Genomic DNA, 26313 nt, shown 5'->3' with positions numbered 1-26313 from the left:
AAAAAGAAAAACAATTCAACAGTTTGTTGCCAGCAACATGGTGCAACATGTTGCAGCAACATGGGCGCCTACGCTCGATTTGGCCCCGGGTAAACGTAACTTGGCTCTCTCGCTCCCACGCTCCTCGCTCTCTCTCGCTCCGTGTTGAGTTTTCCACTTTGATAAAAGTGAAAGACCTGGCCATAACCGAAACAGTCTGCAAAGGATTCTAGGCGCTAACGGTTCTCCAAAGAAATCTAACGAAATCTGCCAACGGCAATCGTCGCGTGCGTTTTTAAATATTTTTCAAATCGAAAATCCCCTTAAAAAACGGTCGAGCTAAGTGACTTTTAATTTTTGGAATATCACAAATTCCAAAAGCAAGCAGCAGCTAAAAAAGTAAATATGACAAACTTATATTGAAAAACATTTTAATGCAATAAACACGTTCGGAATATATTGGTTTTTAAAAGAAGTTTAGAAGTTGAGAAATTGAGATATTTTCCGTTTCTAAAAAAATTAATAGTAGTCGAAAATTCGTTGGAATACAACATAAAAATTTAGATAGCTGCATACATACTTATGATATGTTAAATATACTACAAGTTAAAAAAAACCTCTTATATAAATGCTTGTTTTTAATTAAACTATAACAGAAATATAAAATTGTATATGATATAATACATTTATTATATATTATATCTTTATTGCCTTTAAAAGGACCTGCCTTATTTAAAGCCCAAAGTTATTCACAAAAGCAGAATAATTTAGTGTTGTAAATTCAAAAGCCACTGCATTTTTTTCATGGAATCGCTTTTGAATGCTGTTTAATATTTAATATTTCGGTGTTTTCGACCGGATTTCCAATCTTACTATTCACATTTTATAATTTATGTTAAAAGCCTTTTAAATCTGGTCAGAACGAGCCTAAGCTGGCTAAATCCAGTCCCGACAGATTCGTCGCAGATTTTTTCGACTAGAAAAAAGCCCAATTTGCGATGGCTTTTCAGAGAGGTGCAAAATTGGTTTGAAGAGCTCCGCCGACCAAAAAAAAAGAGCAACAGGGAAAAAATGTGTTTGCATTTATATTCAACCCGTTGACAGCTTAAAGCATGTCAAAAAGCGGCATTTTTTCCGGGGACTAAGGGTAAACCTTTCGGGTGATAATTTTCCGAAGGAGACGCATTCAATTAAGAAGAAAGGCTGGTCCTCATTGGTATGCCAAATGGCAACCGCAGAAGTTGTCAGTGAAAAGCCGTCGCCGTCGCCGTCATCGTTTTGTGTCCTTGACTTTGCCTATTCATACGCAAAATTAAGCACGAAGGGGCAAATAATGATGGGGATCGCATCGGGTTGGAATTCAGTGGTAATGGACACTACACTGTACACTGTGGCAATGGCGTCTGGGGCTGCGTGCCAACATTTACGAGTCCCCCTAATTTATGCTCATTCATAAATCTCCCCCAGTGGAAATCCCATGCATTCGCCGCCGTTGCCGTCGCCTGAATGTATGCAACACAATATAATAAAGCAAATTGAGAATTATGGGAAAATCAAGGACGTGTCTTCAGGGCGCCGAAACTAAGAATACCCTTCGAATAAACTGTAATAGCTATACGAAAGTACTGAAAAAACACATGGAGTTGCTCATCAATGATTATTATTTTCCTTTACCGTAGAACACTTAGTACTACCCAATTAAAAAAGTGAAGGAAAAACTAAAACAGATAACCATTAATATTGACTTAATTTCGTCTTAACTTAATTCCTTATGACAAAATCATTAACTTGTTGTCAAGGCACCGAAATGAGCTGCAAATTATTTACGAAAATACTAAAAGAAACACTAGAAATTCTTCAAATAACAAGGGTTGAATAATACATTTAAAAACTTGTCCACATTTTACATTTCAAGAATTTTTCGGTAATATACTTCTAAATAAAAATCTTAAAAATTAAGAAAAAAAAATTATGACGAAGGCTAAAAATACCACAAGGAATGTACGAAAACCTTGTGAAAGTGAGTGAAACCTTTTATGTTATTGATGTCATTCATTTTAATTTTAAAGAATTTCTTATCAACCACTGTCCAGCAAAATCATTTTAAGCAAAAATATTTCAAATACAATTTTTCAAAAAAACTATGATGAATTATGACAATTAGATAGAAAACCTTGTGAAAGTGTGAGCAACATTTTATGTTTTCAGCAGCGCAAAGGGAGCTGTCCGAAATAATTGAGAAATATCTAAAAATATTACGACCCTTTTGCTGCGTTCCCTTGAAGATGTTGCTAGATGCAGATCGTCTGCCAAGTGCTAAATTGGCTAATTAGATGGCATATATGACCTCCTCCACTCGATCAAGTTGGCCAATTACATTCTTTGTTTCAAACAAAATGAGCCGAAAGAATTGCATGTACGCATCATTAACATGACTAATTTCCCGTTTATGTATCAATCTGAGAGGCTGATGTTTTTGCTTGTGTTTCTCATGATTTGAAATGGGCGCATTGTGCACGCTCTCGGGCAGCGTAAATAAATAGGAATATCAGAAACGAAGAACTATCAAAATAAATACGTTTGTCAGCCAAGAATGAAGACCTTGTTTGCATTCGGCAGCCCGCTTTTTCAGCCGTTAAATGGCTCTGGGAAGGAAGTTGGATTTCAAGTTATAAATAGCCGACATTTCGCGAAAGGATGGGTGATTAAGCGGAAGACAAAACGCTGGTTAAATATGGCGACGTCATTTGACAGACGCAGAGATGAGCAATGATTGCCATTAATTTGAATTAATTTCACACTATTCAGCGGCAGCAAGATTGATGGGCTATTTGCAATTCAAATTGTGTGGGCTCTGGAATATATAAAATGAAAAACAATGATGTAATCTTTCTCTTGCCAACATAAATATGGGTTTTACTGTTGGAAAAATTCGTAAAACAAAGCTTCCGGTGATTATTTATTGGGCTTCAAAGCAATCAATTTTACTGAGTAATATATTTGGTATATTTTGATTTAAAACTGTGTGATTTTCATGCTTATTAGTTTTCAGTAGCATATTAAAAAACTATTCAAAATTTGCTAAGCAGAAAAAGTTTATGTTTAAGTTTTAGTTTTTCCCCAAAATAAAATGTTAACAAATAGCACATTTTTTGTATACATTTTGGAATATTTTCAGTGTATTTATTTGGTTCAAACAAAAATTCTTGGAACCTTGTCTTTTTGTTATAAGCAATAGAATTTTCTTGTTTTCCCCCAGCAAACGAAACCGTAACATTTCCGCCAGCTAAGTGCTATTAAATTCAGCACTTGAGTCGCAGGACACACTCTTTTCTTAAACAATCTTTGGCCCCACAGGTATTGACCGTAATTATCTTTGAACAATGTCAAAAAGTAAAAGAACCATTAAAAAACATTCGCACTAGCGGTAATAATTATTCTAATTACGAGGCGTTTTTGTGGAAAAGTTCTGGCGGTGCTTGAAAAACCCCCGAAGGGTCTGTCAATATGTATTTTGTCCGAGCAAACAGAAAACCCAAGAAGTGCTGGAGATCCCCTCAGCAATCAGCATAATTTTCCTCTTGTTGTTTTTCCCATTTCTCCGTATTGACTCGAGTCTGAAATCTTTCTACACGCAGACTTCCAGCTGGTTAATTACAGCCGTTTGCCACAAGACCACTATTATTTATTATTATTATTTCTCGATTATTATTTACGCACAAGGAGCGTAAAAAGAGGGCTCTATTAGCTATGTAAATATTTACATCATCACTTCAGGTTTTTCGGCAGCAATTACGCGTTACGTCACCAAACTGAATAAACATAAACGAAGCCTTTTAAAAGCGGTCAGGGGGAAATATTCATACGAGTGTATATGTATATCAACACATACAAACGCAGTCTGCATTTATTGTGATTTTTTTATGTTTCTGCTTTTTCCTGGATTCCATGAAAAACAAAAGAATACATTAAAGAAAAACATATGACGCATTTTTTTGGCTGAATTTCGGGCTTGTTTGTTCGGTTCCCATTTTACGCTTTCGTTTTGTCGGTTCTTTTATATACTTATACTTATACCTATAGGTTGTGCGAATGCAATTCCAGTAATTGGGCGAGCTTTCCTCACTTAAAATTGTGATATAGGTTGCCCTGACTCCACTCTCTGTTTTGTTATTTATAGCTTTTGATTTTTGAACCCTTTCTGACCCTCACAACTGTCATGTTTTGACTCCAGTGTGACAATTTTCAAATTGAGTGACTGGCAGATCCATTACGACGAGACTTTTAACCAATTTGTTAGCCAGAATGTTTATCCATTTGTTAAATAAAAAAATTCCGTTTTTGTGTATTCCTTTTTTACAGGAATATTTACCTTCTGATACAAATGCACATACGTTTTATAATAATTAGTAAACTTGTTTTGCTTATGTACTAAAAATAACCTTTTAATAAGTTTTAATTTGGTCTTAGAGCTTTCTGAATGACTTAATCTTTTTTAAAAGTAAAAGTAAAAGTAACACTTTAAAATTTGTATCCATGGATTTCTAAATTATAATATTTTCAAACATCTGTTTTTTTTTCTTAAATTTTTTTTTTCAAATTCTTTTCTTATGTAAAATTAATCAAGCAATTCGATTGTTGTGTTTATCAATTTACATGTCACCATGTGCATATTACGCATACGCAGTGTAGACCACCATTAAAATGGATTCCTTTGAAAGCTTATATCAGTTTTAAATGTCACATTCTAGACACCCTCAAACTTCTATTCTACAATTAATCTATTTTCCCCATTTTATTGCTTTTTAAAAGATATTAATCATGGTATGCATGTAAGAAATTGAAAGCTTTAATCTACAGCTGACGGGGACTAATAACAATCCATAAGAAGGACCACATGGGGACTTATCATGACACGACATCGCTTTCCGCACTGCCCATTGGGAATTTAATTAAAACTGTCTAAAGCCCGACGGGTGGCAGTCGCCGGGAAAAGTAACAAAAAAGCGTGTTGTCATGCAAAAAACAATTATTCTTTAGATTTCCCCTATGGTAGAGTATTTTTCAATATAAATTCAACAGATTCTAATGGTTAACCAGCGTTGGCTGGGCTAATTACGGCTCCACGGTGACCAATAAAATGTAATTAAAGTACGGGCGGCAAAAAATGGACAGAAAAACCAGTAGAACACCACCTCAACTAGGCTAAAAGCAAAGGGAAGCAAGTGAAAATAGTTTCCCTCTGGCCACGCGAATTTTCACACATTTTCTTTCGCACGCAGCGAGCTGGCTGAGAGGAAAATGAAAAACACAAATGAAAAATAAAATACACAAAAGCTTTGCGAGCAGCAGGCACATCAGCAACACATCGTAAACAACTCTTGGCCAGCCCGGCATGACAAAAAACTCGCATTTTCAAGATATTTCTTTTGGGCAAATATAAAGCAAGCTGAAACAGATGCAAGTTCTCCCAAAAATCTTGTAATCAAGAAAATGGCTTCCCCGACACGAGTATACAAATTAGGCAGATTATCGGCAGTACATTACAAAGGAATTCTTTTCGGCGTTCTATAATTTCTATAATTGTTTACAAAGTGCTTAGTCCGGAGGAAGAGGCATCTCCAATGCAAAGTTCATAAATCAACATCAGAAGCGCTACTACTAAATCGTTCGCCGCTGCAGAGGAAGGAAAAATAAATAAAGCGATTTATTAAAATCAAAAGCCATAAACCATTCCATTAAGCGAGTTCCTTGGTCATGTGAATTATAATTATACTCACACCCATTGAAATGACCACTTTTGGGCAATTAAAATTTATTTTTGCACCCCATAAATTGAGGGAATTTGTTCCATAAATCAGCGGCTAGTTCGATGTCTTTATTTGCACTATATATCAGTAGCATATTCTGTGAATTGGCACGCAATCATCTGCTTTTGCGATGACCTAGCAAATTGGCATTTAAATTTTTAACTGCATTTTTATGATGCTTCCGCTACAGTACTCCGCCCATAAATTTCCTCGGGCTGTATAAAATAAACCGTAATGCAATAAATTAAGCTGTTTTCCTTGTCGGTCCTTTTGCAAATTGTCTACTGGACTCTTGGCCATAAATTAAACCTTTACCAGTCCGATCTTTTGTGTCAGGCCTAAGCCGTTTGGGATAAATCTCCGGCTTTTGTGGGCGGACACACAAATCGAAGCTTGGGCTGCAATGCAATGCCAGTTTAATAACCAGCTTATGAGATTAACTGATGAGCGTTTCTTTTTATAACCCATCCCTGCATAAATAAACATATTTCTCGGGGCATGGGGCATGCCTGGCCGAAATGTCAATGTCAAACGCCCTCGTTTTGGGCCTTGTAATGCCATTCGCTGGCCCAAAGTGGCCCAAGCCAAGGCTAAGTTTATTATGCCGCGAAAAATGCAGGCTCTCAAGGGTGAGTGCCCGTGAGTCGTAACCCTTGCACTTAAACACATAAGAAAAACAAAGAACCAAGTCAAAGTACACCCACCAGCACGTGCACACAATGCGGAGCCCCTGTGTTTTACATTCCAAATGCTAAGCACAGTGGTGCCTCCAAAATTCTAGGGAAGTCGTTAATCCAGAATTATTCAAAAAGATTTAGATTTCAATTTTCACTATTCAATAGGGAAAATTTAAAACATGTTACCAATTAGCTATAAATTTAGATCATATAAGTAAATAAATATACTTAAATTGGTATTTTTGCAATCATTAATGGTAATTGTAGACCATATGGCATTTCAATGTTTCCATATTTATAAAGACTATTAAAATAGCGTTCTAGGTTCATGAAATGTAGGAGATTTTTGAGCTGTGTTGAAAATAATATCTATTTATAATTATATTTTTTTGGCAATTAAAAAAGCATTCAATAATTTATTTCAATTCAATGCACTTCATATTTATCTATATTAATAAGGATTATTATTATAAATAGTTTATGAAATGAGGGGGTTTTTCTAGCTGCATTGAAAATAAAAATCGAATTTCAAATTATTTTTTCGTCAATTAAATAGGCTCTTAACCAAATGTTAATGTTTTAGCCTTCTCTGTACAAAAAGTTGTGCAAACTTTATATCAGTCAGTAAGTCAGTTAGTGTGTCAGTCAGTCATTCATTCAGTAATTTATTCCAATTCTGCCTGCAGTTTTGGGGCCCGAGCCTCAGGTCCCTTGCACTTGAATTTATTCTACAGCGGACTGTTACTGTCTGCCGGTTCGGTCCGCTCATGTTTCAATGTCAGATGTGTGAGAGTTTTCCATATTATTATTTATGAATACGACTTTGGCTGACATTCATACTTTGCGGCAGATGCCTGGGTTGTACTTCCAAAAGTGTAAGGGTTTTCGGCTACTTGTGAAAGCGCTCTTCTAGTTTTACAACTTCTTCACCTTCACCGAGGGCCAACGTCAAAGGCAAGGAAAGTGCATTAGAAGTGGAAAAATTATGGTCAGGTAGTAAACTTGATATTTCCTATTACACGAAAGCTAATGGAACAACGCGACATTGTTGGACAACTTCTACCTAAGTGCATTTTTAGGTGCATTAGAACATTGATATGATTCTATTAGCTCACACACTCGGGTTTTTATCACCTCCACGAGGGAGCATCAAAAGAAGCATTAAGGGAAACGATAATTGATGAGAAAAGCGATGGATGCTTAAAGATAGCATTACCATTACAATCCAGGATAAACTCCTTGGGTGAACAAAACAGAAATAAGGTCCTTTAAGCTTTATAGACATGCTTAGATTCTTCTTAAGTCCTCTTAAATGTATTTAGATTTCAATTAATTCTTTTTAAAGGACTTCATTAGTTTAAATAAATAAATAAATAAACTTTAATTTAACCAAAAACTTTAACTTCTAAGCGAAATCGAAAGTTTTCAAACTGAATTCTAATGTAATTAATGACGTCAATGTAAACAGTGAAAATTTGCCTTCATGTATGTTTTGCACAACAGATGACGCTTTCGACTTTATGGCTAGCCACGCCAATAGAATTGCTGACGCCACCTGTCGGAGACATACTTATTTTGTGTAACAGGTATCTAATAGTCGTGGCAATCGATCGTTTTAGTAATAGTTATGATAGTAAAATTTGTACAGTTAGGTTATTATAGTTAAATATAGCCGCACTGCAGGTATCTGTCTGAATCAATGGCAAAACCCTAATGCATAATTCAGAGTTGGCAGGAAACCGCAGCCGGGCCAAAAGTGTTTAAAAATAGAAATAATAACAGACACGCCAGCAACAAGCGCAAGGCAAAATGGGAAAAGGAAAGAGGGGGAAATGCGAAGGAAATGACAGCCCGCCGAGCGAGGAAAATAAACAGAAAAACACTTAAATTAAATTGCGAACTGAGCTTAATGCACTTAAAGTCAGGACATGCCCACATTGGAGGGTGAAAGCAGATGAGAATGGTGCCTTTTGTGAGCCACTGCCAATGTCAGCCAGACAGACCGAGGGATACCATTGACAGGTAAGCAGTGCGTTCTGCTTTTCCTTCCTTTCCCCGGACTTCTCCTCGACTTTTCCCGGCCACTCGAACACGCGCCCGAGAAAACCCAAGAACTGAGCACTGAGCACTGAAAACTGAGCACTGAGAATCGAGTGTACGCCGCGGCTTATGCAATGCGGCCAACGAGGCTTGACAATTTTGGTTTGCTTATCATCGTTTTTAGCCCAAGGGAGAGCCCTTTGCCTTTCGATTTTGTATAGGTATTTTGCCATGCAAGGCGGCCATTAGTGACGTTGAAGTCAGCCGAGAACCGAAAACATTTCCCGTTCAATAGGCCCTATTCCCAATTGATTCATCGAAGACATATTTAAATATGAAGTTGGCAAGTTGGCTTATTTCCTTGGGGACTCTTTGCCTCGGTTTCGTGGCAAGAACTTTTTATCTGTACAACTTCATTGCTTGTTTTTGGCTTATTGTCGGCTTATTGATTTAATTTGCTTGGCCCCTGGGCTAGAAAAGTATGGAATATTCAAGCAAGTATTTGACAATGTTAGTTAAAAAGTTTTCTCATTTGCTTATGCTGACACTTGGTAAGCATTTTTGAAAATAAAGTTTGAAAGTAGGATTTTCTCCTGACCAATTTAAGTACCTACAATTGTGGTGAACATATTTCACTGAAAGTATATTTATTTCTTTTGGTTTATTCATTTCTCTGGTCATTGTTTCGGTTAAGTACAAAAGGTTTTTAATCTTTTGTTGAAAATTTATGATTATTGCATTTTCCTTATTGATTTGTTTGTTTAGACCCCCAAGCCGCAAAGAATTGAAAATTCAAACTGCATGTGGCAAAATACCAATTGAAAAGTTTTCCCATTTATATAAACGATTCAATCCAAGATTTAAATAATACTTTTGACAGCTGGTTTTCTTGGTAAGCAATTGCCTTGGGATTTTCTTTGAAAATGAAGAGAATTTACGGCTGAAAAAGACAGCTGCAATAGGAGTAGCATTTTGCTAACCGATTTTCGTTTTTCTCTTGTGCAAAGGTATAAAGCTTTTAAGTATTATTAAAACACCACATAAAAGTTATTATTTTTATTCAATTTAGGATCGCAGTTCCCTCTCCATAATAGTCTCTATAGTTTATAGCTCTACCACTTAATCCACAGCTCATTACACAATTTATATTAAAGCTGTAACTTAATCTTCAGCCCCGGGGAAACTTTAGCTGTTGGCAGTTGGAGCGGGGCCAAAAGTATCTGCCATATTGCACTCTGGATTGCAAAAGTTCTCGGCCAGCATTCCGCAATAATCGTATAGATACGTATACAGTTCTAGAACTTACACTCCCTACATGAATATAAAAGGAAAAACAAGGACAACAAAGGTTGTTTGTGGAGTGCGAAGTGGGAAGAAAAGCGGAAAAGGCTCGCAGGCATTGCAGTGGGTGAAATGCAATTTCCAGGCCATAAAATGGCAAGGCAGGAAAAGCAGAAAAAGTCCTTTCACTCGGCCTTAATGAAAGCGTTTGCAGGTAATGACCATCATCGCAGCCGGTTAATGCGGGCCAACTTGTTCCGCGGGCAGATAACACGAGTTCCTAAAGTTCTCGCGAACAATAGGAAAAGTTTCGCTGCAAATTAAATGAAAAGTTAATATTGGCAGCGTGTTCGATAAACAAAGGGGACACAGTCAACAAGTTGGTCCTAATGCGATTATTGCACAGTGCCTAATGTCTTTTGTTAAATGGCAAGCCATTTAAGTAAATGAGGTTTGATCAATGATATCAGCTATCCATATGAAATATGAAATTTGTAGAAAAGTATTTAATATAATGTTATTTTCGGGACTAACGCAGGAACTTTTTTAGTTTTAACTTCTCCTATATGCTTTAAACTAATTATTTTCGATTTTATTTCCTTTAAAATATAACATTCATTCAACTCATTTTGAAATGCTAAGATATAATCCCCTTGTCCCCCTATTTTTTGTAGTTGGAGACAATATTTAATAACTCTTAGCATTCAAATTAATGGCGATATTTTTGAGTTCCAAGAACAGTGGGCATTGCGAAACTCATTTAGTGGCATCAGCTGGTGCAAATTTATGCTCACGGCTCTTCTATTGTGAGCGCTGTTTTAGCCACAGAAAAGCGACCGCAGCAAACTGTCAACGATTCCCACCGCATATATATTGTACATATATAACCAAGCTGACTAAATCCCAGACAAACAGACGCTGTGTAACGTCCACTTGAGGCGGAGCTTAGCTCTTGTTGATCAATGTTAAAACTAATTTGTTTGCTCTAACATTAATTTCGATTATATTTCTTGGCTTAAAGATTTATGTGTGCACATAATTAAAGCGTGCGAAAAATAAATAGCTATGGGCAGATAAAAAAATTAAAGCACTAAGTATACTGATTTTAAATTCAATCTTATATTAATACTGTGCATTCTGCAAGTTGAGGTAGATTGATATATATATATTATATATATTATTTTATGTAGAAACAATTTAACGCAATTTAACAAAATTTGTTAGAAAGCTCAATGGAAAAAATACTTTGTGAAGCGTTATGATCAAAGAATTTAATTTAAAGACAAATAAACTTTTAGGTTATGAACCAATTAAACATTCAATTTCAATGCTTGTTAAAAAATATCAAAATTTGTGTAGTTTTTTCCAACGGAAGCAGAGAAGGCTTAACTTAACAGGACTCGCAGCTTTTTTTTTTAAGTGCTTTTCTTTCAACCGCTGCTTTCTTTTCATAGCCCAGCCTTAAGCCCAGGGCTTTCCTTTCTTATTTTTAGCGCCACCCAGCCGCAGGAAAGCTGCAGACGTGGGTTGTACAGCAATTCTGTTTACATTTCTTGTTTTTCTTCTTTCCGCTGGTGTATTTAACTCTCAGTGACTTGTGACAGGGGCGGTGTCAAGCGGGGGCCTCACACAGGGGGGTCACGAAGGGGGTCACAAGGGAGCTGCATGGGGGGGACGTCCTGTATCATTTCAGCGACGAAATGAGGGGAATCCCCGCACACACGAGTGCAATGTCGGCGCTTCCTTCGCTGCAGTGGGAATCCCGCTGCGGCCATTTCTCACCCACCGTAGCATACACATAGTTTGTTTTTTCTGTTTTATGCTATTAATTTGACAGTTTCAGCTGCGCTGACAACTGGCTTTGTCCCCAGACACCGAGCATCGCTTTTAATGGCTGCAAATTAATTGTTCTACTCCTTCGTGCTCTCTTTTTTCCACAGACATTTGCCGACAGCATCTACAATACTTACTCTGCGAGGACAAATAAGCCCGAAAGAAAGCAAGGAAATGGATTCAGCCGCCGCCGCCGCCGCCAAACGCGTTCAAATCGAGAAGGCCCACAACTTCATGCGCCAATATCGCGATCCCGAGTCCAGGGAACTCAAGAAGCTGTCGGCCAACCAGTTCATGGATGTCTGGGCGCACTACGATAAAGATGGTGAGCAAAGATATATTTAGTCAAATGGTGTGCAAAGATATATTTAGTCAGATGGTGAGCAAAGATATATTTAGTCAGAAATTATGTTATATTTGATATCATATCCGGTTTAAAAAATCGATTTCCAAGTTAAAACTTTATAACGAGGTTACGGCCAGTTTCAATGGCTGATGATTAGGGTTCGAATCTAGATCCTAAGTATGTATTGAAGATAAATTTGGCATTTGGTAACACCAAGCCAAAGCACAAAAATTACACAATTTCTAGACCTTTACCTAACTTTAAGCGGTTTTTGTATTTCAGTTTTACTTCATTACCAAAGTCAATTAATGAATTGAAATGTAACTTGCATTGTTACTTTGTCTCTATTAACCTTAGGAAATGGCTACATTGAGGGCACCGAGCTGGACGGTTTTCTCCGGGAGTTCGTGTCGAGTGCCAATGCCACAGACATCAGTCCAGAGGTGAGTTTCCCGTTGGGTCGACCAACTGCATCTTAATCTTTCTGCTTCAAACCACAGGCTGTCACGGACACCATGCTCGAGGAGTTGAAGTCCTGCTTCATGGAGGCGTACGATGACAATCAGGATGGCAAAATCGATATCAGAGAGGTGGGTGTTATGACCAATGGCAATATGTGGCCCCCAAGACTTAAAAAATGACCAGAAATTTCGATTTGAAGTGGCCCCCGTGTCGTATGCGCAATGTTGTCTCTTATGGCTTTTTGTATTTGAAATGACATTTCCTTTAGTCGTGGTGGCGCCTCTTTTGCCTTTTTCAAATTTGTTTTTAAATGTCTCGACCCACCCCAAAACCTATAAATTATTGCACGTTTTCCCCCGGGAGAAAAAAAAAACTTTTTGGCAAGGTCTCGAACGAAAAAAAAAGTTTGACTTTGTTTTTGTGGGGGCCACATTAAATGAGTTTTTAATTGAAGTTGGACCGGCAGCACGGACTATTGAAAGGAGATTTTTCTGTACATTCTGAATGGTGGGAATAATAAAGCACCCGGCACAATGGACTTTTGATAAACGTGCCGCCGAAAAAAACGAGAAGAAAGTTTTGGGAAAGAAAAGTGAAAAGTTCAAATAGCGGGGCCCCCATGGATTGTTGATTAAGGTGGCTCGCAATACAAAGGCTCAGGGGGCATTTATAATTCATGTGGTCCACATTATTCAAACGCCACGTCGAACATCGATTGAAATAACTGTGGGTTAAACTCCGCTGTTAACTGGCCTGTCAACAAGGCTTTTTGGCCTGGAGATAAACTTTAATTGCGATAGCGACAAAAATTACCAGCGGCAAGCAAAAAATGCAAATTCCCTTCGCCACAGAGCTAATTATAAAGTCTTACCCGACCACTGATGATTACAAGTGAAGGGTAAGAGCTTCAATTCGACACTTAAATTATGCCGGAAAGTTTTAACGAATGCCTGGAACGCAAACTTTTCCCAACTGTTCGCTAATGAAAGTGCAGCAAAATTCTCTCGGCTTTCGCGCATTGCACCGGAAAATGAGTGGAATAAAGAGAGAAACCCCGTACCGAATAACACACCCATTTATAACTCATTTTATGGTCAAGTCACGCATTGAAACAAAAGGTATTTCTTTTGCTATCCTTTCGCAGCTGGCTCAACTTTTGCCCATGGAGGAGAATTTTCTTTTGCTCTTCCGCTTCGATAACCCACTGGAATCTAGCGTTGAATTCATGAAGGTAGGTGACAATCAGGAATTTCATACCCCTCAAAAATTTCTCAATTAATTTGCCATCGCCTTCTCGTTTCGAAATTAAATTAGATCTGGCGTGAATACGACACCGACAACTCGGGTTACATTGAAGCGGATGAGCTCAAGAATTTCTTGCGCGACTTGCTCAAGGAGGCCAAAAAGATCAACGATGTGTCCGAGGACAAGCTCATTGAGTACACCGATACCATGGTGAGTTCACGTGGACTTAGTACTAAGTTGTATAAGTTAAAGGAGGAATACTTGTAGTTCTAAGAATACAGAATGCCAAATAAATGAAATGAAATAATAATAATAAAACGCAACTACATGTTGAAAAACACTTTATGATGACAGAAACACATAAATATAATGCCCACACAATGCAAGATGTCTATTATCTAATAATCATTAGTAGAACACAGCTGTGATTCTTGACAGATGCTAATATATGCAATTGACACACAATAGTGTAAATAATTCGTAGCCAAACTATGTTAATGTATGCCCAACTACTTCTCCATTCAGCTGCAAGTATTCGATGCCAACAAGGATGGACGATTGCAGCTGTCGGAAATGGCCAAGTAAGTGTCCTTGAAGTCGCATTTCCAAATGCAGGCAGCAACCAGCCAGCTAACTTATTTATTGCAGATTGCTTCCGGTTAAAGAGAACTTCCTTTGCCGCCAGGTCTTTAAGGTAAGTGACAGCAGCGATATGACAATGACTTCCAGCCAGGCCAAAGAAAACATCGTTCAATCGAGGAAATTGCCAAGAGCAGATACAATCAAGATATCGCGGTTTTCAGAACATAACTTTAGCATTTACCAATAGTACAATTTTTAAACAGACTTCGGCTTGCCTTTAAAACAAAACACGTCTAGCACCTAGGTTAGTCTGATTTTTTGGTTTGTCACTAGCTGCAGCCTTGACTTTCTAACTAACTTAGCTTTGCAACTAACTCAACCAAGCAATGTATTTTTGTTCTTGTTTACATTTTGTTTATGTTATTGTTTTGATCTCTGTGCCGACGGGGGAAAAAAGATTTAAGGTCCTTAAGGTATTTTTTTACTGAGAAAAAAGGTACCATAATCAGGGAAATTGCATAGAAAAAAGTTGGGGTAATGCAGCCAGATTGTAAAAGGATTCTACTCATTGAATAGCAATCAATTACTTAATAATGCATGGCTATGTAAGTGCACTCCAATAAAAATCAACCGCCCATTCAACAAACTTTACAAATAAATCAGTCGAAAGGGAAAAGAACATTGGTAGAAAAAACGTAGTAAATACAATTATTTTGTAATTTTTGTAACAAATTTCAGTTTGATTTATATCCTTTATGGTTTTCAGTTATCTTAAATATTAAAAACTAAAATATAACATTTTGAATTTGATAGTCAGATATTTATTTTTACAGTTCCACTTTTTTTATCAGTGTAACCATTTTTTATTTCAGAACTTTTTGCATAGTTTCCTTATGCAAAGTTAGTCGAACTACTAAACCCCTTTAGAGATTTATATTCTCGTTTAACAGATCAGCACATTCACTATTTGAAAAAGGACAAAGCCACTATTTATTTTTCCTCTCGCCTTCCAACAAATTCGATACTGAATGCAACATTGAAAAGTTGTGGCCATAACAAAACAAAATAGTCACAACCCCTGGGTTTTCCTGAAGCCAATTCTGGTTGTGTCGCAACAAATAAAGCCATGGCTGTTTCCCAAAAAAAAAAACGAGGAGAAATGGTGTCTGCAATCGTAAAAATAAACGGAACAAAATGGCGAAGCTCATCCAAAACGGGCAGGTGCTTTCACCCACTTTCCACGCTTTTCGGGGAAACAAAATGCGTGGGAGCTGGCGGATTGGGAATCCGAATCAATTTCCGAAAGCAGACGTTTTTCCTTATTCCCCCCCAGTTTTTGCTCAAGCGTCAACAGATTTGATGTGATTCGAATTGGGTTGTAAATAAGTAAAAAAAAAAAAGGTGAAGCAAAACAGCAACCGCTGCATAAACAGCACAGAAGGTGGAAAGTCCCCAAATGGCTGCCCATTAAATACTTTAATATTAGTTTGCCTCAGACAGATACCCGAGCAATTAGCAGAAGAAAAGCCATGTGGTGTGCTGGCAAAACAAACTTTTTGGCCACTGCCACCAGATGGTTGAGCTTAAAATTCCCCTGGGAAATTCAACGAACCCCTTCTGACTGGGCCCACTGCTGATGATGCCAAATGCGGTTAAATTAAGCCCTGTCATTGCATTTGAGGCTGCCTCCGAATGTCACGTAACTTGCCAGAGGCCAAAAATTGCCCAAAAGTATGTGCTTTCCACTTTCGCATTTTAAGCATGTTGGCATGGAATCGGGACATCCAAACAACAGAACCACTTTTTATTTGCTCACAGCAGCAGCAGCTGTTTAAGGAAACCTTCTCGGAAAAATGCTCCAAATTTATGCAGGCCCAAGATTGATATAAAATGGTGCCAAATTTATATAAAACCTGCAGCAAACGGGATTTAATTGAATATTTATTTTGGATGACTGAAAACTGTCGATCTTTAAAAGGCAAAATTTTCTTTAAGATAGGAAAACAATTTTTTTTAACTCTTACTTAGAGCATAAACTTCATAACATTTTCACTTAAATTATAAATGTGTAAAATTGTAAATTTTGGAGAAGGGTTTTACTTGAAAATCAAACAATAGTCGAATTTTAATCGTTTTGTGCCGATTATAATAATTTTTCTGCATTTATGCATTAATCAGTTATTTCATGAAATATTTGTTTTTATTTAGAATGCTCTTGATAATATTTAAAAAAAATATATTTCAAATCTAGATCGACCAGTTTAAACAATAAATAGCAGTCCCGCCCGAAATAAAACTTATGCTTTGGCAGTTTTAGGTTCTAGTAAAGACAGCTCCACTGTTCATAAAAAGCTGTACTTAATAGGGGCTGGCGGAAATAAATGTTGGACCTTCAGCCTGGAAAACTCCCAATTTGCTGAGCCAGCCCTTCCAAATTTTCCGATTCGCGCTTCCCCCGCTTTGGGCGAACTCTTTTTTCTCGTGTTCGTCCTCCGTGTTTGGATTTCCTTTTTGCTGTTTGCTGTTAGGCGTTTGCCACATGAACCACATCACCAAGTAGGTTTAAGTACAGTCCGTGGAACAGAAATGAAAAAAAGGCACCTTCACTCGTTGTTCTTGGCAATCAAGTGGGCTAGATCCACAGAACAGAAAAATGGTCTCTAAGAGGGGAAATCGGGGGCATTGAGAGCTCTTATTGTTATTTGCTGCAAATGTACGTGCCTCAGTCGCATTGACGCTCATTGCTCATTGGCAGCGGTTGCCGAAAAGTTCGATGGGTTGGGTTTGGGTTTGGGTATTAAATTTCGTGGTGGCACCAGCACCCCACAACAGTGGTATCAAAATCAAAAGTGTTGCATTCAGCTTGCACCCACTTTGTATTGGTTTCGATTGCAATTGGATTCCCATTGCACTAAATCACATTGTTGGCTGACTGTTCGTTCATTCTAACGAAATTGGCATTTTCAATGCGCCACACGCCAAAAAGAACATACACACTTGTCTAATTCGACTGTTTCGCAAGTAATTTAATTGGTTTTAGCAAAGTTTATAAAGAGAGTATATTGAAGCAAAGCCAAATAAACACTAGAATAACTGCTAAAACTAAAGTTAAACTAACACCTAATTGGGAATAAGAACAAAAAACTTGAGTTAAACATCCAATGTGTAAGGATAAACTCAATCGTAAAGTATTTTGAGTCAAGGGGAAATCGCATACCATTAAGGTCTGTGCTTAACTTGCTATTTACTTTATTTGTTTATTTGTGTTTCTTATTGCTAGATTGCAAAATAGCAAAATTTTTATTTTTTGGGACATTTGGCTTATTTTAAACTTTTTGATATATTGTTTTTCTCCGAAATAATCACATTGACTGATGTCAGCTTACATCCTTCACGCTTTCCATTTTAAAATGGTAGCTGGGAGCTGGTGTAAATTCAAATGCATCTCGCATGTTCTTTCAACGAAAAGATGTTTCTGATGTACCCCACACACAGAAAAAAAACACACCTAAAAGGGAAAAAATTACCTAAAATTGTAGAAAACCAGACATTCTAAAGGGATCTGGCCTAAATATTTGGAATCCATGACGTTATTATTCTTAGAAATTTTTGAATTGCTATATGATTGATTTTATTCTACTTAATAAATTTGATTAAATAATATTTAAATATTTAATATCATTTAATAAGTTGGAATATAGTCAAAATATTGCTATTTATTTAATGGATTTAAATTAAACCTGAAAATCAATGTAAATTACTCAGAAATGAAAATGTAGTTTAATTAAAGTTGTTTAGGTCATGCATAACCACTATTTTTCTATGTGTATGTACCCTTTTTGGGTGCAGGAACTTGGACAACGTGACGTTGTGGAGATATGGAGATGTGCACTCAGTGGAAGTGAAGCGGCAGTCCAAGCGAAAAGCCGAAGAAGCCGCAGGATTGCACAACGAACATTGCTCCATGCGAATGGCTGTAGTATGCATGCCGCATATTTGCTCATTGTTACAGCTCGCAGCACAAACGACATTTTATTTGGTTTTTATTGAGGACAGGAGTGGGTGAGTGCCAGTAGTGGGATGGGAATGGAGATGGCGATGGAGAATCATGCATAACAATGTAACGGGACAAGTTGGATTTTAATCGAAACTCACGGCGCGGACAAGGTTGCTGTCTTTCAGTTCCGAGCCAGTGAATCCGGAGGTAAACCGGACACCTGACCACCTCCGATATGCGTATATATCCGTACCTTGGCCATCGTAAGTCGCCCGTTATGAAGTGCCATAAAAAGCAGGCAGCTCCGAGGCTCTGGAAGCCATAAAATAGGCATTTCCAGTACATTTACCAAGGTGCAGTTATTACGTTTATATAATTTCTTAGGGACCGCGCGCACCGGCCATAAAAACCATAAAAGCATGCATCAGCATTTTGATAAGTTATATGCAGGACCCTAAACTTCGGAAAGCTGCAACTTCTGTCCGTCTCTCGGGGCGTCCAATTATGTGGCACAGTGTATTGCTGGCTGGTGGCCAAAAGTGCCAGAAAGCGTTATGCTAATGCACATCACGTATACGCCGCATGCACCGCAACGAGCAGTGACATAATGTGCTGCAACAGAAAAAGCCAGTGGGAATAGCAATAGGTGTGGACAAGGGACAAAAAAAGGGGAAAAAGTGAAAAAGGGACAAGAAACAGCAGGACATTGGCGCAAATCATGCTGCCACTTTAAGCTGTTTTGTCAGGCGCCTTGTTGTTAAGGGCAGAAAAATAAATGGTTAGAAAAGGAATCGCCTAAGTGAAAACGTGACCTCGCGGCACAGACAATTTTATTAAGTTGAATTTCTTTTTGGGTTTCCTCGAATCTAGCAATTATTTCGAAATTAGAGCAATCAACTAGCTAAGCAGAAATCGTTTGCCCTCCAATTGGTAATACATTTGCTTACTTTCTACTAAGCGGATACTTGATATTTGTCACTTTTAGTTTTGCTGCATCCAGATCTTAGATCTTTTAGCTTACTAAAAATAAGAAACTTAAACTTTAGCTTAAAAACCATGTACTCTATAAATGTAATCAAAGCTGGCAATTAATATGCGCCCGCTCTGATTGCCCTTAAATAAACAGTTTAATTTTAGTTTACAACTCTCTAACTTTCTATATATATCTTTTTCGTTTTCCCCTCCGCCTACCTCCTCTGTGCCATCTGTATCTATATGAACATAACAATATACTATGTCTTTGCATATATACTTCTATAATCTTGTGCATTTTTATTTATAAACCAAAAACCATAATATTAATCAAACTACAAATAACAATTGCCAAATCAATTATACCGTGCACGTGGTGTATAACATTTCGGGGCTGCCACATATAAAATTCCGACTTATCTCACAAATGCAATTTGAAAATCAACTCTGAAATAACTAAACAATTACCGCAAATCAAAACTTTTTGCCATCTGCTGTATATACAACAAAAATTTGCATACAACAATCTGCAACCAATTGCACTGCCAACAATGAAAACAAACAAAAATATTTCGTAAAACAATACACAAACTATTTACATTCCTGCAAACAAAACCGAAACCAATGAAATGAAATGAAATGAATAACATAACAAAAAACTTATATATATAAAAACCACACACTAAAGGAGGGCATTGATGTAAGTATTTTTCACCCCATCAACAAGCATTTAAACAACAAACAAAAATTAGTGCTAAAAAAAATAACTCATGTGCGTATAAAAACGATTATAGACACTGGTGGCCCATTAAAACTCTCAATAAAACATTTTTATTTTGTACTTTGGATAATACTCGTTGAAACAATCATTTTTTGTTTGCCCACTTAATAAGAACTCAAGAACTTTAATTGATTGAGTTGGTAATTTTTTGTAGATAGCAGTTTTTCCATTCTGTGCAGCAAACAAAATAGTAGATAAACAAAAACCACTGAAATGCTTTGAATTGGTTTGAAAAAGTCTTGCTTATAAACCGAAATGCATGAAAAAAGCATGAACAATTTAACTTTAAGTGGCTTTTCTGTTTTCATTTACTAATAAAAATAAATAATTATTTATGCTTTTGTAGTGTGTATGATAACGAAAATGTGTTTTTTAATATAATATAAATACATATAAAATAAATTAGTCTTTAAACACAGTGACATATATTTATTCCAGCATTCTTGAACAAACAAATTTGTTAAAGAAATTTTGTTGAATTTTTAAGAGATTTTAAAATAATATTTTAAAATTTTTGGGAACTAGATACCTTTTTTTTAACAGTTAAGAATTTTAAATAGTTCTGTGTCACCATGCATAATCTATTATTATTCTTGTACTTTGATAATTTGTTCGTGCCTGAGCTCTCGCTAATTAATAAAAGCTTACTAAGAAACTAAACTTTGTGCCAGTAAAAGTCTGAGTAATTTGCAATTTACCCATTTTTGGGGTCCTTTAGAAATGCGACCACAACCACAGGGCACTTTCACCAAGAGAATGATAGCTACGAGCTACTAATTAGACTTTTGATGGCATTGGTCCACCCCATTTCCCACTTAACACATCCTAAGCCCAAGTACGTGAACAGCTTTGGCCTTAACGATGTGAGGTCCACGCAAATTACACGTTAATATGGAATTCCAGCTCCACTTCCTGCCCTCCACCATGGGAACCTTTTGCATAATTTAGTCATTGAGTTCGGGGTGCAGGATGCGGGGTGCGGGGAATGGATGATATATTTTGTGGCACTGCCATATGGATAATGGCAGCCGCAGGCTGACACGCTCTTGCCACCGGCTTTTCAAAGTGTTGAAGTGTAAAATAATTACTTCATTTCATCAATGTGTGTGGGCGTGGTGGGCACATCCCATCACATCACATCACGTTCAAGGCACAATTCCACTTAAGTACGAGCAATTTGACAAAGAGCAATGCCACAAAAAAACAGCCACCGAAAATATATATTTTTCTTCGAGTTGGTGAAAAATTGAATTTAAGGAGCTTTTTCACCGCCAAAGTGTAAACTCGCCCGCTATTTATAATGTGGGCTAAGCACATTTTTTAAAGCTCAAGTGGAAAAAGGGTTCCCACTTAATGGGTTTCTAATCCCGTTAAGAACGCAAAAAGAATGCGCCAACTGCGTTTTCATGGCGCCAGTAAAACAAATGTTATCCGACTTTCCCAAGGATAAAGTAAACAGGACCTTAAGTTCCACCTCGCAGCTTTCGCTCGCACCTTAGATACACTGGAAAAAAATACATAAATTTATGTTTGAAAAAGGTGTTGTTTGAAAGAATGTAAACTCAATTGATTTTTTAATAAATGATTATAATACAATAGAATTTTTAAAAAGAAAAAATTGTTCTCCAAAAGTAGTCCAAATAATGTAAAAAGGCAAAAATTAACTAATTTGGTTTGCCATTAAATTTTTATTAAAAAATCAATAATCAAGCTATAAATGGTAGTTTAAAAAGAAAAAATTCAATATTATCTTTGAATTAATATCATTTTTGTTAGATTTAACTATAAACTTCTGTCAGCGCACCTCTGAAAACTTTGAACTTGAGGCGCCACCTTGGCCACATTGCATAACATCCAAAACTACGAGCTGCATGAGCGTGTGGAAGTGTACAAAGTTTATGTGAAAGGGGGTTTACATATGGGGGGAAATAATTCGACCAATTTGCCGGGCGCAAATGGAATCGATAAATTTCGTGTTTCCCTCGTGGAAAACACATCCGGGGCAATCCCAAATGAGAGTGGCGAAGGCTGAAGACAAATCTGTTGTACCTGGGCCATAATTCATATTAATTAGCGAATGTCAACGGCAGAAAACGCATATAAATAATTGGCAGTATGTTTCATTTAGCATAATTAGGCCTTTGCCTTAAGCATAACGAATGAGAGTGACTATGGAATACCTTTTTTTTATCCCTAGCATGATACTTACTAATTCCCTTCCCAGGACACATTTCTGAATTTCTAAAAGCATGTTTTTATTATAATTGCGTATATTTAGCATGAGTTCATGCCTTTGGCGCTTTGTATATAACCAATCAAATCTGAAATCGCACCAAAAGACACGCCACGACCTGTAGTTTAGGTTATAGGGAAAAACCATTGCTAAAGCAGTATATATACTCCAGTCTGGTCAATTTAAAAGATGCAGGATCATCCAAGCAAGACTCAGAAAAGTATGCTATTGATACCCAACAACATGAAATTAGATATAGTTCCACTTTGAATTTGGATTTGGCATACTTGATATTTATAGAATTAAAATTTAAATAATATATTTCTGTAACTTAAGCTTTCTGAATTTTTTTTCAATTACTTTAAGAACAAAAGTTTTTAAACAAATTTCCGCTTTCAGCTCATTATAAAAGTATGCCAAATCCAAACTGTACACAAAACTTATAAATAAACCTCTATGTCAGCCATTTATATGAACGAGTTTTATCAGAGAATTTTGTAGTAATTACTTGAATTTTATATCCACAGGGAGCCACAAAGCTGACCAAAGAAGATATTGAAAAAGTATTTTCGCTCTACGATCGTGTAAGTAAAACATAAATTAAGAAACATTTGTTTGAAGGAATTTATATAATTATAAACAAATGTTTTTATATAAATGCAGGACAACAGTGGCACCATTGAAAACGAGGAGCTCAAGGGCTTCCTCAAGGATCTTTTGGAGCTGGTCAAGAAGGTGGGTAATCTCTCTACACCTAGAAAAAAATAATTCCTTGTTCTTAAAAAAAATTACTTAGTATATATATATCAATATAGGAAAATATATGTTGGTAAAAATTACCTAAACAATTACTTTAGTCATGCTGTCGTAGTTCATTTTTAAAGTAATTGTTTCCTTAACACCATATTTGTTCAAAAATTATTAAATTAAAATAACTTTAAGGTTTTTTTTTATTGTCTACTCCCTTTTATAATTAATTACAATAAAAATAGTTTATTACTTATATTGTACTTTGTAGTACAGCGATTAATAAAGTCAAGGAATTTTGTTCTCTAAGTGTAGGTGGGGTAATGAGATTTTCAACATTTTTATTTCCTTCCAGGACGACTATGATGCCCAGGATTTGGCTGCTTTCGAGGAGACCATCATGCGTGGAGTTGGCACCGACAAGCATGGAAAGATCTCCCGCAAAGAACTGACCATGATCCTGCTGACACTGGCCAAAATATCACCCGACGACGAGTAAACGGGGGGAGGCTCGAGAACATACCAAAAAGAGATTTTAGCCAACTCTATTTTTGTCACCCAAACAAGGGGAAATCCATAAGTGAGGCAATGTTTACTTTAGAGCTGTACCCAAAAGGGGCAGCAATGAGGAGGATTTTAGTATCGGGGAAGGATCCTGGGCGAACAGAGATCCAAACCGAAACGAAGCTATATTGGTAACGCAAATCTAATATTAATGTTTCAATCTTAAATAAATGTTTATCGTACGTTAAGATGTTGAGAGTATATTTCCCCCAAAGTCAAAACCAAAACGGAAATTTATCCAATCAAACAATTTGCAACACTGAATCGAGCCACTTGAAATAAACAATTAAGAAATGATAACATCAAGAGATCAGTACATCGATTTTATAATATTACATTATATATGTATTTATATTTTCTATGTGTATTTGCATAAAGTACTTTATTTAATTACCAATTAAAACTTGAAATAAAAGTAGTTATATTTAAGGATACAAGATTTATTTGAGATTACATAAATATAAAAAAAAATATGTATGCGTGGCTACAATTTGTAGATAATTGTTGTTAATAATTGTGACACAGTATCCTTTGACTCAGTATTCTTTGCCAGTAGTTCTCGGTGTACAATATGTACTCGAACTAAACTATATATATATCTCCCGCAAACATCAATCAATCAATCAATCAAGAGCCACTTGCATCAGCCCGAGGCTGGACACACCCATTGCAGGCGAATGCAAATGTGACACTGTCAAACTGACGGGTGAAAATGGATCTAGTCGACGTTAGACACTCGTCCTTGGGCCTTCCACCCCACCCTCAGGTGGAAAGCATTTCCACTAAATTTCTCTGCTTAGTTAAATCGGAAACTAAACTTAAAGTTAACCTGCAACGCAATTAACTAACGTTTTTTCAAGGTGCTATAGCTATAATTATGACTTGTCCTTAATCCTTTTTTCAAGCTGTTTTCATTCTATTCTTTCAAAACCAAACCAATTTAAAACTAACAATTAATAACTTAAGCTTTAGAACCAAGACAAATTGGTACAATCTTGAAACGGAGTTTATCCAGGGATTCGTTTTTAAAATTTGAACTTGAAATGGACGAAGTTTGAATTAATTTGAAAACTTTAAAAATGAAGCCCTGTGTAAGACCGATTGTACACACCCGTACATGCAACAAAATGCCAACTTAACATATAAATAAACTAATTACGATACAACTCTTTATGATACTTATGCTAAACCTAAGATATTGTTCAAAACCACATGCATGTAAAGCTTCGAAACGGACTTTCTCTATATACAAACCAGATACCAAATATCGAATAACTAAATGGATATATGTCTAAATACTACGAAAATACGACAGAAAGTTTTAATAAAATAAATCAAATCTATGCAGACATCAAGGGGTCAGCACTCCAATCGCGGTCTTTTTATATTTTAGCCAGGCATTTGTAGAGTCGGTTGCGTTTTTCCTGGAGCTCGAGAAGATCGTTCAGTTTCTGTAGCAGATCAGTGGCACTAGTCAACGCGGGAACCAAAGAAGAACTATCCATCCCTGAATCGTTCTGCTTCAGTTCCGGGTCAAACAGACAGTTGGCATAATCCATGATTTTCTTGATTCGCAGACAGAAGCTTAAGTAAAGTTTTAATATAAAAAGTATTGAATAACCAAGGTATCATTTAAAAAGGTGTCTAAAAGTATGCAATGAAATAATAATGTCATCTTTGAGAATGAATCACACTGACTTACGGACTAAATATAAATTGTTGCATACTTTTAGACACTTTTTCCACTCACCATTTCGCATCAGTTGATTTATTGCTTACAATAAGCTGCCAGGCCATGCAGTTTTTTAAGTGCCAGGAGCAATAGGAACTCGTCAGCGTTTCGGTGAAGGGATCATTCCATTCGCTGATGACCGCACACTGAGTTGGCGGAAACTTAACCTTTTCCACCAGCCAGGTGTGCCAAATAAGAGCATCTTCGTTGTGACAATCCACTTCACTATTGTCAGCCAAAACATGCAATTGCATCGACGCAAGACGCTGTTGAGTTACTTTTGAAGTCCTCACTTGGGAGTTCCCTCCGAAATGTCGCTCCAGGAAGGCAGTCGCCATCTTTGGGTAATCACTAGTTATGGGTTCCCTTATGGGGCCTAGGTCCACCATTCCATTTTGGAGGATCAACCAGGAGGGATTCGCGTAGAAGGATCGGGTTGAGGCATCTGCATAAGTAATAAAGGTTTCGCTAGGGGATTTTCTTTGGTAGAGTAAGAGTACTGAATTGAAAAAGTAATCAAATTTTATGGAAAACATTAAACATCAACAAGGACCTCGGATCAAAAACCAAAAAATGATTTCATAAATAGTTTTATGGCTGTTATAAAGCTAGCTCTAAAAATGGTAGAATGTAATACTAAAATAATATAATCTTGAAGATCAAGGTTGTTGTTTCGAAAGATAGCATAAAAGAGAAGAAAGTTGGATAAAATATTATTTAAGACTTTATAAAGCTATCTCTGAATACGGTACTATAAAAAACATGTTAATAATCTTGGAGGTCTATAATACATTTGAAAAGCAGAACAAACTCAAAAAATAAACTTTTACAATTTTATTCACATCAAAGAGGTTAACTAGTGAGCACACAGAAGAGAAGAAAAGAGGATCCTCCACATAGCATAAGAATATAACTCACCCGCTACCGATGCTGACCACCAATTTGGAAATGGTTCCACAGCGGGGCGTGGCAATTTGTGTTCGAGTCATACGGGCAATTTAACAGGATAGGATCACGAAAAAACGTACGAAA

General features: G+C 36.7%; 2 protein-coding genes across 4 annotated transcripts; one reads left to right on the top strand and one right to left on the bottom strand.

Annotated features, from left to right (window-relative positions):
* Window positions 1-200: 200 nt before the first annotated feature.
* LOC108144438 (calbindin-32) lies at window positions 201-24920 on the top strand. 2 transcript variants are annotated; one of them, XM_017269322.2, is made up of 12 exons: window positions 201-378; window positions 11728-11945; window positions 12324-12409; window positions 12467-12556; window positions 13573-13659; window positions 13743-13883; window positions 14199-14254; window positions 14322-14367; window positions 19913-19924; window positions 22766-22822; window positions 22902-22973; window positions 23341-24920. In XM_017269322.2, exons 2-12 carry the CDS (start codon window positions 11795-11797, stop codon window positions 23482-23484), a joined length of 942 nt encoding a protein of 313 aa, XP_017124811.1. In that variant the 5' UTR covers window positions 201-378; window positions 11728-11794; the 3' UTR covers window positions 23485-24920. The 2 variants fall into 2 exon arrangements, with proteins under 2 accessions (XP_017124811.1, XP_017124812.1); XM_017269323.2 differs by lacking the exon at window positions 19913-19924.
* LOC108144440 lies at window positions 24846-26305 on the bottom strand. Of its 2 annotated transcripts, none has more exons than XM_017269324.2 (3): window positions 26200-26305; window positions 25300-25749; window positions 24846-25133 (listed from the first exon to the last, which is right to left on the bottom strand). In XM_017269324.2, exons 1-3 carry the CDS (start codon window positions 26268-26270, stop codon window positions 24932-24934), a joined length of 723 nt encoding a protein of 240 aa, XP_017124813.1. In that variant the 5' UTR covers window positions 26271-26305; the 3' UTR covers window positions 24846-24931. The 2 variants fall into 2 exon arrangements, with proteins under 2 accessions (XP_017124813.1, XP_017124814.1); XM_017269325.2 differs by having other exon boundaries at window positions 25300-25726; window positions 26200-26296.
* Between the last annotated feature and the right edge of the window lie 8 nt (window positions 26306-26313).

Source organism: Drosophila elegans, unplaced genomic scaffold, assembly GCF_018152505.1.
Source record: "Drosophila elegans isolate 14027-0461.03 unplaced genomic scaffold, ASM1815250v1 contig_183, whole genome shotgun sequence".
NCBI lineage: Eukaryota > Metazoa > Arthropoda > Insecta > Diptera > Drosophilidae > Drosophila > Drosophila elegans.
Note: the sequence above shows the minus strand (reverse complement) of the source record. Positions and strands in the feature narration are given on the sequence as shown.

Bases quoted from the DNA above. Each gene is read 5' to 3' on its own strand.
- LOC108144438 (XM_017269322.2), top strand. From the start codon at position 11,795: ATGGATTCAGCCGCCGCCGCCGCCGCCAAACGCGTTCAAATCGAGAAG. The intron at 14,255-14,321 runs GTAAGTGTCCTT...TATTTATTGCAG, and splicing joins CAGCTGTCGGAAATGGCCAA to ATTGCTTCCGGTTAAAGAGA. The intron at 22,974-23,340 runs GTGGGTAATCTC...ATTTCCTTCCAG, and splicing joins TTTTGGAGCTGGTCAAGAAG to GACGACTATGATGCCCAGGA.
- LOC108144440 (XM_017269324.2), bottom strand. From the start codon at position 26,270: ATGACTCGAACACAAATTGCCACGCCCCGCTGTGGAACCATTTCCAAA. The intron at 25,750-26,199 runs GTGAGTTATATT...AAAATCCCCTAG, and splicing joins GTGGTCAGCATCGGTAGCGG to CGAAACCTTTATTACTTATG. The intron at 25,134-25,299 runs GTGAGTGGAAAA...ACTTTACTTAAG, and splicing joins AAATCAACTGATGCGAAATG to CTTCTGTCTGCGAATCAAGA.